The sequence below is a fragment of the Netta rufina genome (genome assembly GCF_964035555.1).
Source record: "Netta rufina genome assembly, chromosome: 3".
Classification (NCBI taxonomy): domain Eukaryota; kingdom Metazoa; phylum Chordata; class Aves; order Anseriformes; family Anatidae; genus Netta; species Netta rufina.
In genome coordinates this window covers 2,266,513-2,278,564 of record NC_140125.1, presented here as the reverse complement: position 1 = coordinate 2,278,564, position 12,052 = coordinate 2,266,513, and the positions used below count along the sequence as shown (strand labels likewise).

The following is a 12,052-nucleotide window of genomic DNA, read 5'->3' as shown; positions in this document are numbered from 1 at the left end:
TTGTGATTTTTGTAAGAGTTTCTTACTGTCGTTTGTAAGAGTTTCTTACTGCCATTTGCCGAAGCGATCGGCTCCGGGGCAGACGCGTTCTGCAGCGGAGCGGGGGATCGGGCCAGGCAGGGCTAATTTTTCCGGCATCGAGCCTACTGGAGGGAGCCGCCAGGACCCGGCAGCCCTCGTGAGGGAGGCTGACGAGGCGAAGGCGGAGCCAGCAGCGCCCCCTCCCCAGCCATTCAAAAGCTGCCCCTAGGGAGCGCGGCGAACAGGGCGTGGCGCGGCAGAAGGGAGTGGCGCGGCAGTTAGCGCGGCAGTTCGCGCAGGAAGGGCAGAGCGCTCCCCCTACACACAAACAACACCTCGTTAACAACAGCCGTAGCTAGGTGATAATGGTGTCCACCAGGCACGGCGCGCTCTCCAGGAAGTCGGTACACACCCAGACCGACTACCCGTTAAAAAATGCCGCAGTTCAGGTCACCGGATGCAGGGAGTGTCTGAACCTGTTGCTGCCATTGGCGGGAGGCAGAGAAACTGCGTGCGTGAGGTGCGAGCAGGTGGATGACCTGGTCCGCATGGTGGCGGAGCTCAAGGAGGAGGTGGAGAGGTTGAGGGCCATCAGGGAGTGTGAGCGGGAGATAGACTTCTGGAGTAACTCCCTGCAGGGCCTCAAGGGGAGGTACCGAGGTGAGACTCCTCAAATGAGGGTGGACTCCCTGCCCTGTCGCCGTCGGGCAGAGGGAGGGGATCTGGGAGCTGAGGAGGAATGGAAACAGGTCCCTGCTCGACATCACAGGCGACGCCCTCCCCTTCCGGCCCCGCATTCCCAGGTGCCCTTACACAACAGGTTCGAGGCCCTGGAGTTCGACAGACCAGTAGCTGAGGAAGAGGTAGCAAATGTTCCCAGGAGGATGCCTGGGGCGAGGAGGTCAACTCCACGCCTCAGGACTGCCTCCACCAAGAAAGACAGGAGGGTTATTGTTGTTGGAGACTCGATTCTTAGGGGAACAGAGGACCCTATTTGTCGGCCTGACCCTACCCGTGGGGAAGTCTGCTGTCTCCCTGGGGCCAGGGTCAGGGACGTTGCCAGGAAGCTTCCCAACCTGGTACGCCCCTCTGACTATTACCCTCTTTTGATAGTCCAGGCGGGCAGTGACAACATCGAAGAGAGAAGCCTCAAGGCTATCAAAAGAGACTTTAGGGGACTGGGTCGGTTAGTGGATGGAGCGGGAGTGCAGGTGGTGTTTTCATCCATCCCTACAGTGGCAGGGAGGGGTTCAGAGAGGACACGGAAAGCCCACCTGTTAAACATGTGGCTCCGGGGCTGGTGCCAACGCAGAAATCTTGGGTTTTTTGATCATGGGGCACTTTACTCAGCACCTAGCCTGATGGCCGCAGACGGGTCCCTATCTTTTAGGGGAAAAAGGATCCTGGGCCAGGAGCTGGCAGGGCTCATTGAGAGGGCTTTAAACTAGGTAGGAAGGGGGATGGGGCTGAAGCTAGGATTATTGGGGCTGTGCCAGGCGGAACAGTGGCAAGGCCGGAGGATAAGGCAATGGCCCAGCTGAAGTGCATCTACACCAATGCACGCAGCATGGGTAACAAACAGGAGGAGCTGGAAGCCATCGTGCGGCAGGCAGGCTACGACTTGGTTGCCATCACGGAGACGTGGTGGGACCAGTCTCATGACTGGAGTGCTGCAATGCCTGGCTATAAGCTCTTTAGAAGGGACAGGCAGCACAGAAGGGGTGGTGGTGTGGCTCTCTATATTAGAGAGTCTTTCGATGTTGTAGAACTCGAGGTTGGGAATGACAAGGTCAAGTCCCTTTGGGTTAGGATTGTCAGGGACAACAAAGCTAGTGTCCTGGTCGGGGTCTGCTATAGACCGCCGAACCAGGATGAGGAGACAGATGAGGAATTCTACAGGCAGCTGACAGAAGTTGCGAAATCTTCAGCTCTTGTACTTGTGGGGGACTTCAACTTCCCTGACATATCCTGGAAGCACAACACAGCCCTGAGAAAGCAGTCTAGGAGGTTTCTGGAGAGCGTGGAAGATAGCTTCCTGACGCAGCTGGTTAGTGAACCTACCAGGGGTGGTGCCCCGCTAGACCTTCTCTTCACAAACAGAGAAGGACTGGTGGAGGATGTGATTGTCGGGAGCTGTCTTGGGCAGAGTGACCACGAAATGGTGGAGTTCACTATTCTTGGCGAGGCCAGGAAGGGGACCAGTAAAACCGCTGTATTGGACTTTCGGAGGGCTGACTTTGAGCTGCTCAGGACACTGGTTGGTGGAGTCCCTTGGGAGGCGGTTCTGAAGGGCAGAGGGGTCCAGGAAGGCTGGGTGCTCTTCAAGAGGGAAATCTTAATGGCGCAGGAATGGTCTGTCCCCACGTGCCCAAAGACGAGCTGGCGGGGAAGAAGACCTGCCTGGCTCAACAGAGAATTGTGGCTTGATCTTAGGAGAAAAAAGAGGATTTATAAGCTTTGGAAAAGTGGGCAGGCCACTAGGGAGGACTTTAAGGATGTAGCGAGGCTGTGCAGGGACAAAATTAGGAAGACCAAAGCTCATCTGGAGCTCAATCTGGCTTCTGCCGTTAAAGATAACAAAAAACGTTTCTATAAATACATCAACACAAAAAGGAGGACTAAGGAGAATCTCCATCCTTTACTGGATGCGGGGCGAAACTTAGTTACGAGAGATGAGGAAAAGGCAGAGGTGCTCAATGCCTTCTTTGCCTCAGTCTTTAGCGGCAATACCGGTTGTTCTCTGGATACTCAGTACCCTGAGCTGGTGGAAGGGGATGGGGAGCAGGATGTGGCCCTCACTATCCATGAAGAACTGGTTGGTGACCTGCTACGGCACTTGGATGTGCACAAGTCGATGGGGCCGGATGGGATCCACCCAAGGGTACTGAGAGAACTGGCAGAGGAGCTGGCCAAGCCACTATCCATCATTTATCAGCAGTCCTGGCTGTCGGGGGAGGTCCCAGTTGACTGGCGGCTAGCAAATGTGACGCCCATCTACAAGAAGGGCCGGAGGGCAGACCCGGGAAACTACAGGCCTGTTAGTTCGACCTCAGTACCAGGGAAGCTCATGGAGCAGATCCTCCTGAGAGTCATCACGCAGCACTTGCAGGGCAAGCAGGTGATCAGGCCCAGTCAGCATGGGTTTATGAAAGGCATGTCCTGCTTGACGAACCTGATCTCCTTCTATGACAAAGTGACGCACTGGGTGGATGAGGGAAAGGCTGTGGATGTGGTCTACCTTGACTTCAGCAAGGCTTTTGACACCGTTTCCCACAGCATTTTCCTCAAGAAACTGGCTGCTCTTGGCTTGGACTGGCGCACGCTTCGTTGGGTTAGAAACTGTCTGGATAGCTGGGCCCAAAGAGTCGTGGTGAATGGAGCCAAGTCCAGTTGGAGGCCAGTCACTAGTGGCGTTCCCCAGGGCTCGGTGCTGGGGCCGGTCCTCTTTAATATCTTCATCGATGATCTGGACGAGGGCATTGAGTGCACCCTCAGTAAGTTTGCAGATGACACCAAGTTAGGTGCGTGTGTCGATCTGCTCGAGGGTAGGAAAGCTCTGCAGGAGGATCTGGATAGGCTGCACCGATGGGCTGAGGTCAACTGCATGAAGTTCAACAAGGCCAAGTGCCGGGTCCTGCACCTGGGGCGCAATAACCCCAAGCAGAGCTACAGGCTGGGAGAGGAATGGTTGGAGAGCTGCCTGGCAGAGAAGGACCTGGGAGTGATGGTGGATAGTCGGCTGAATATGAGCCAGCAGTGTGCTCAGGTGGCCAAGAAGGCCAACGGCATCCTGGCTTGTATCAGGAACAGTGTGACCAGCAGGGCTAGGGAGGTGATCGTCCCCCTGTACTCAGCTCTGGTGAGGCCGCACCTCGAGTACTGTGTTCAGTTTTGGGCCCCTCGCTACAAGAAGGACATGGAGGTGCTCGAGCGGGTGCAGAGAAGGGCGACGAAGCTGGTGAGGGGCCTGGAGAACAAGTCCTACGAGGAGCGGCTGAGGGAGCTGGGCTTGTTCAGCCTGGAGAAGAGGAGGCTCAGGGGTGACCTTATTGCTCTTTATAGGTACCTCAAGGGAGGCTGTAGCGAGGTGGGGGTTGGCCTGTTCTCCCACGTGCCTGGTGACAGGACGAGGGGGAATGGGCTTAAGTTGAGCCAGGGGAGTTTTAGGTTAGATGTTAGGAAGAACTTCTTCACTGAAAGGGTTGTTAGACATTGGAACAGGCTGCCCAGGGAAGTGGTGGAGTCACCATCCCTGGAAGTCTTCAAAAGACGTTTAGATGTAGAGCTTAGGGAAATGGTTTAGTGGGGACTGTTAGCATTAGGTCAGAGGTTGGACTCGATGATCTTGAGGTCTCTTCCAACCTAGAAATTCTGTGATTCTGTGATTCTGTAAATATTTGCATAAAGAGGCTTTACTCTTGGCGTAAATTACACTTAAGTGTTAAGAGGTCATAGAACAGAGATTTTAAAGTATAATGTTCAGTATCTTAAGTATTTATTTTGCTAGCAATCAGGAAAGTTCCCCTACTGTAAGAGTTGATAAGCAGAGAAATCTGGGAAACTACTTTTTGCAAGCACTCTGAAATAGGATCTTTCTATAGATAGAAATGAGAATGAACTTCCTGTTTGTTTGGCTGGTTTCATGCATGAACAAGACTGGAGGATGTTGTCAGATAATTAATTTTTACATTTAGGGATCAAACCAGAACAGTGTAATTTAGCCACCTCCCATGTGGTTTACACTTGGGAAGAATGTGACCAATGATGTTTGAAATGCACTATGGAAATGAAAAATAAAGATTTGAGGATAATTTTGTACTGAGAGTGGGGGACTTCCCAGCACTGCCAAAACTGTAATCAGAGTTTAGCCATACTGAAAATGTTACCACCACATGACTGCTTTTCATCGGCCCTTTCAAATGCCTGTAATGAAGTTAAAGGCTGACTCACTGGTGTTATGTCCTCTAATATCTGAATTCCAGTCTCATTCAGCCTACAATGACAGTTCTTCCTCATTTCTTTGGTTCTGCAAGGTGTCAAATGAAATGAACTGCACAGCAATCCTGTTTTATCCTCTATTGCCTATAAATCACTTGGATTTTGATCTTAAGGTGCTGATTTGCTGGACGATTGAGTAGTTGTCCCAAATCCTGTGCAAATATGTGCAGAACTGCAGCAATGCCTGTGACCAGCAGGCAAAGCCGTGGCTCTGCAGAGGCTCAGGCTAGCGCTGTGCTGGGGCTCTGACTGCTCTGTGCTGTCAGATAGCCATTCTGCAGCGCCACTTCTGTTCCTTCCCGTGAATGAATTATTATTCAATTATTATTTTTCACAAGAACAAGCCCAGTGTAAAATCCAGCAGCCTGCAGTTTCCTGGAAACCCAGCACAGGAGGCTTCAGCATCTGGACTCTTGGCAGACACAGGCGTGTGGGGTAGGGGTGTGCTGGGGAGTGTGTGTGCTGCTGAGCAGTACCTGGGGGCTGCCCTGTGTACCGCACTTTCATGTACCTGGAGCTCTTGCTCAGCATTTCAGGATGGTTTCCTCTCAAGGAAGGCAGGACTGCCAGGCTGGGGAAAATTAATAGAAATACGGTGGTGGGAGCGGAAAGAGTGGACATCCTGTCGTGTAGGCCTGGTTGGGCTATTATCTCTTTGACCATTCTCAGCTGGGATGCTCACTGCTGGATGTCGGCACTGACACAGTGACACTGACACAGTGCTGACTTTCTTTGCCCTGCTGGTAGAGCCGAGCCCCTTCTGCTGCCCGAGCAGCAGCAGCAGCACGTGCAGCCTCGTCTGCAACACGGTGTGCCAGCCTTGGAAGCAGCTCAGCCTGCAGGGACTGCTACTGCTGGCTCAGTGGTGGGAGCTGCACTGGTGCAGGGCAGGGTTTTCAGGGTAAAAGGGTGTCTGTAGCCTCCCAGGCTCATGAGTATCTTTTCTGTCATCCACAAATACATGGGATTTGATTACCCTTTCCATTGGTTTGACACCACTTCTTTGATTTTGTGTGTCTGTGACCTTGCACTTACTGCTCTTCAGGTTTGGCCATCCCACCCTAGCAGCTATTCCGCCAGCAGTCTCAGAAAGCCAGTTCGTCTCATACCTGCGATCTCCTCACTGTGTCCAAGCGTGCACGGGGACAGCTTTCACCGAGTGACAGGCTTGACCGTGGCACTTGCTGTTGACATGGCAGTTGTGCTGGTAAGAGCCTGGTTGACATCCTTTCTTTGCCTGTTTTCCCAGGTTGTTGCACTGTCGTCATGGAGTCTCCTGAGAGATTCAATCTACTATACACTGTCTGTTGTTGCACTCATTGTGGTAAGTTTTTGAAGGCAATTGTACATGTCATTCTTCTTTGGGAGCCCACATGTCTACTGCTGTCTGTAAAGGGAATCCACCAAGAAACCATAGTCTTGTAGCTGAGATCGTAGCTCCAGGAGCCACGTGGTTCTCTTCTTATGGAAAAATGTACTTGTGGTCTTGCTCATTCTGTAGGAAAGCATGGCCCAAGGGTAAGAGATGGAGAAATGTCCATAGAGGCTGCAGCAACAGCTCGGGGGAAGCATGTCCCAGTCCTAGTACAGTGGTGGGCCGCAGAGCTGAAAACCCATGCTGCAGCCTCACTGAAGAAGATGTGTTGCTCTGTTCTCTGCAGAAAGTGACCCTCACAACTTCCTTCTGGCTCTGCTGCAAAGACGTATCTAACTGACCTGTAAGGAGGCAGCGTTTGTGCCTAGAGGACAGAGATCCTCAACAACTACAAAACATTAAAGTAATGTGTAACTGGCGGCAAGGTCTTGTACAGTGCATGCTAACAGCAAATCCTGTAATGAAGGCTACAGTTCCAGTAACTCATAGTGCTACTCTGATTCCAGCTTCCACCAAGTTCAGTAAATACCCTGCAACTCTGAAAGTTGGGCTATACAATGAAAAATGCATGTACAAGACAGTGCCATAGCATTACCTTTGCAATAAATACCAAAGTAGGAAGTGCAAAAATCGACTTTTTTGGTAACAGTTACTACTTTTCTTTGTTGTTTATTTGTTTGGGCGTATAGTCTAGGGCCATACATTCCCTTAAAAAGTGATTTTGTGAAGTTAACTTCCTTATGTAAATAAGAAGAAGGGAAGTTTAGAGTCAGAAGATGGACACTTTGCATTTTTGAAGTTCATGCAATGTTTCTTAGTCACAGTTTCAACAGTGTGCTTTGTTTTGCCTTCACTCATCATGTATGTATGCCTTGTATGTATTCTGTAGGTACTATCTCAGAGGGTTTGCCTCAACCTGCTTGTACTTTTATTCTGCTTACTGCAAGGTCAGCCATTTTGCACCCGATGAAAAGTAACTTGTCTTCAATCTAATGCATGCATCAATATGGTTGCTAGAATAAAAGCTAAATAATTGTTAGTAATGGGCTGCAAAACAAAACACTTTTTTTTTTTTTTTTTTTTTTGCTTTGACAACTTGGCAAGTAGCATCATGCCAAAAAGTGTTCCTAACCAATAAACTCAACCACACCTACTAATTGAAATAAATTACATTGCACAAGCATAAAGACATCTAGCAGGTATTCTCTTAGTTTATTCCAGGAGAAGCACAGATGTGGGCAGCTACCTGCCATTTATTTAGCCTCTTGTTGTCTGTGTTGGGTGCATCATATAGTGTGTGGAGGCAGGTGAGTTAAAAATCTGTTGTTGAACCTGTCATTGGCTTTTAAGTTCTTAAAGCAAGGCAGATTTTTTTCGTTGTATCTGGTTCATCCTCATGACTGTCAACTGCTTCAGGACACTGAGAACCATTCTTTGTCATGTCCAGTGTGTCCCTGAAATTCTTAGCTACATATCCTATGTAATGAGTAAGTTATACTACTCAATGAACACCCGTCTCTGTTATCCTTAAAACTTTTCTCCTATAGTTTATTTCTGTGTGAGGTGTTCTTCACAGTTAGAAAACTGCAGATATCCTTTTCTCATGGAACTGTACCCCATTATATCAGGGTACTGTTATTTTTTTCTTAAGCCTCGGATTAGGTGCTTTTTTTCTTAAGCGTCAGATTTCTCTCCAGATGTGTGCCCACTCTTCTGCTCATTTTACACTGTGAGAGTCCTTCGTGCAGCCAGGACAGGACTGTGCAACTTGAGACTTGGAGGTATTGTGAGAACTCTTATTTGGATGTTAGAATCATGGCCAGCTGAGGCTTTGGAGATGCAGAATGGTCCCCACATCTCTTCACTGGTACTCAACAGAAGTCATTGCATGTGTCCTTTAAACACCCGTTAAAGAAAAACAGAGTAAAATGAGAGGAAGGGAAAACATTTTATATGGTTAAAGACTCGACTGATATACCACCCCTACTGTATGTAGTATTGTTCCCCAGTTGAAAGCAAATGCGGATTTTTCCTTTCAGAGTCTAAACACTGCTTCAGTTTAAGAATTTTCTCTCTTCTCCATCATTCACCCAAGGACCCCTGGCTTTACAGTAGCTCAGATCTTATATCTCCTTTTAAGGTAGAATCACATTTAGCTGGGAGCACATTGTGATTCAAAACTGACTCTCCAAGCCCTGATGTCTCCACTAGGAGACACCCTGCTGGCTCACAGCACAGTGTAGCACAACTTTAACTCACTTTTCTCATTTCATAGAATCATAGAATGACTTGGGTTGGAAGGGACCTTAAAGATCACCTAGTTCCAACCCCCTGCCACAGGCAGGGATGCCACCCACTAGATCAGGTTGCCCAGGGCCTCTTCCAGCTTGGCCTTGAACACCTCCTGAGATGAGACATCCACAGCTTCTCTGGGCAGCCCGTTCCAGTGCTTCACCATCCTCTGAGTAAAGAATTTCTTCCTAACATCTAATCTAAATCTCCCCTCTTTTAGTTTAAAACCATTCCCCCTTTTCCTCTCACTGTCTGCCCATGTAAAAAGTCACTATATTTTTAATCAGCTCCCATTAAGTACTGAAAGGCTGCAATTAGATCTTCTCCAGGCAGAACAGCCCCAGCTCTCTCAGCCTTTCTTAATCAGAAAGGTGCCCCAGCCCTCCGATCATCTTTCTGGCCCCTCCCCTGGACCCATTCTAACAGCCCCACATCCTTCTTGTGCTGGGGGTCCCAAACCTGTACGCAGTACTCCAGGAGGGGCCTCACAAGGGCAGAGCAGAGGGGCACAATCACCTCCCTTCACCTGTGTGAGAAACATCACAAATAATTTTCTTCAGACAGGATCTTCTGTGAAGCTATTTTATTTGTGATTGCAATGGCAGGTGTCCTGTCAATTAGGAGCGCATTTTAGTAAACAAATCATAACCTTTTATTCCCTATTACCCAACACCTGATCACTTCCCCTGTTTTATCATTGGCTGAGTACTACAGGTTCACAAGCTATTCGATGCTCCTCTATACCAAATATGTACCATTTTTCTTTTTTTCAACCCTTTAATTTCTCCTTTTTTATGTGTTGAGAACTTGTGATCTTTGTTTTACTGTTCTCACATTGCTCATCCTGTTTTTCATCAATCTTCTACCTTATTTTGGAACAGTAAGGCCTTCTACTGTCCACTTACCTACTTAGCATTTCTCCTTACTATGACTACACAACTACCTTGGAATACAGAAAAGTAATTCTCTACTGCAAAAATACAACTTAGTATCTCACACCTGCTGACCACTCCTCTCTTGATGCAGCCCAAGATGCAGTTGCCCTTCTGGGCTTCTAGCATGCACTGCTACCTCGTGTCAAGCTTTTCATCCACCAGAACCTCCAAGTCCTTCTCTGCAGGGCTGTTCTTAATGAACTCTTCTTCCATTCTGTCCTCACATCTCACATGAGGGTCACCAGTCTGTAGTTCCCTGGGTTCTCCTTTCTACCCTTTGTAAAAATGGGACTGATGATTCCTTTTTTCCAGTCAGTCAGTTACCTGACTGCCAGGACTTTTCAAATATGTTGGAGAGAGGCTTGGCAACTCAGTTTCCTCGGGACCCTGGGATGCATCTCATCAGGCCCCATAGACTTGTACCTGTTCACTTTCGTGAGGTGGTCTCAAACCTGCCCTTAGTGGGCATTCTCTGCAGTGGGATGTCGCTTACAGTCTAACACTTGTACAGGCCTTAAATTTTAGGAGTCACTTAAACGCTTTTCTATATAGGGATAATTTGCCATGCCAGGGCATTGAGACTTTGCTACAGCCAAAATACAGTTGTCTTACGTGAGCAATGATACTGCTTGTAGAAGGTTGCTCACGTATTATTTTCAACAGCAACTTGTGGTGCTCTAATATGAGTTGTGCTCCATGGGTATCTAAGCTAACCAGCAATACACCTGAGGGGAAATGAATACATCCCTGCCAACACTGAGATTCAACAGTTTAACATTCTGCTGGGTAAATCCATGTGGGTTTGTTTCCTTCCATTTCCACCAGCAAAGGAATTGCAGTGCTGCAGTAATAAATGGCAAAGCAGCAAACTCACCTGTTTGGTGCTCCATGCCAGTTGAAAAGAATGAGTGAACTTTAAATCACAGAGATGAGAAGCAGATAAACTCTCCTTATCACATCTACCTCATGTTGATTTAGCAGTATGATTTTTGTTATATTACAAAGTATCCCTGTCTTCTTTTAGAGCTTGGCAAAACTGTTACTCCTTATTTCCCTTGAAAGGAAAAAGGTCCCACTGTTTCTTATCTTGAAGGGATGTGGTCATTGTCATTAGTGAAAAAAAGTGTGATTGTTGCTATTTTTAATCACAGAGATCAACACGCTTTTGTGTCCTATCACACCAAAATGCTGTAACCTAAAATAGCTGTTGTCAGGTTGGATCATGGTGACTGGGCACTGTGACATAACATGCATAATGTTTTGCTGTCGCGTGTTTTTCCAGTAACAAATACAGCTATTATTTGGTGCATGCTGTCAAACAGGAGTTGCTGTTTACAAGCCCTGTAGCTTAAAGGAAGTGTTTCACCATACTTCCAGAAGCTTGTTTCCTTTTCCTTGGTGTTCCCTGGTGCCGCTTCCACAGATGTGTTTTCCTAGTGGAAATGCAGCCTTCCCACCTCTTCAGGCAGGCAAAGGTGCCTCGGCAGGACCAAGTGGCAAGCAGGAGGCATCCCACCACTGCCCGGCTGCCCCTTGCCTCTGTCCTGCCCGCCAGGCATCCCAGCCTCCCCGCCGTGGCCTCCCCATGCATTGGGCGAGCCAGGCTGGGCATCCCTGGTTCTGGGACCGGCAGCTGGAGCAGCCCTCACACAGGTGTCCACTTGAGCTGGAAGGGGAAGCAAAGAGAGGTGCTACCAGCAAGGTGACCATGGAAGTCCCCTGTTCTCCCAGCACCTAGGTGCTGGTGGTGATGGGTGTACGCTGGGAGAGTACCCAGCCATGGAACACTGCAGCCATCTACCGGTGAGCTCCTAACATCTGCCTCCTCAAACAATGGAGCCAAGCAAAGATGGGCGAATGCCCCTTCACTTCTCTGCCACAGCATTGTTTTTTCCCCAGCACATGGCGTCTTATATATGCAGAAGAAAGACATGTTTCTTTTCCGAAGAGGTTTGCACAGCATCATGAGGGAGGCTTCAACACTGGTCTGCAGATGTACTAAAATTATTATAACAGCAGTTAAATCTAGCTCCTGCGGTGATAACTTAGCTCTTAGGAAATCATGTCCCACGGCCAGTTTTAGCCAGAATTTTTTTTGGAGCGCCTGTCATTCATGCTGGCTGTAGAAGTGGCTGTAAATCTGCGTATTTGCTTCCCAGTTGCCACCTAAGAGCAGCTCAAAAGGAGAGGCAGTATCTGTTGAGACCTGCTGATGCCGTCCCTTCTCCAGGTCACCTCTGTTTTCCCTGTAAGCACTTCTGCTCAGTGCTGCAACAGTGCCAGTTCTGCAGGACCCAATGCTATTTGGGAAGAAGTACCACCCTGCTTTCCTAGGCGAGAGAAACTGGGAGCTGAAATGTTCAGAGGAAAACAGACCAGATCCTAATCCTGTTGCCCAGGCCCTGGGTTGCTCTGCCCCCCATGCTCCTTG

At 48.9% G+C, this 12,052-nt stretch overlaps 1 protein-coding gene across 1 annotated transcript in view; it reads left to right on the top strand.

The window, feature by feature from the left end:
• SLC24A3 (solute carrier family 24 member 3) overlaps positions 1-12,052 on the top strand; it is a gene marked incomplete at its 5' end in the record, with an annotated part of 194,219 nt that overhangs the window by 157,159 nt on the left and 25,008 nt on the right. Inside the window, one exon of the mRNA XM_084283606.1 lies at positions 6,269-6,343. Within this exon, the coding sequence (XP_084139732.1) occupies positions 6,269-6,343 (75 nt within the window). The remainder of the gene's footprint in view (positions 1-6,268; positions 6,344-12,052) is intronic.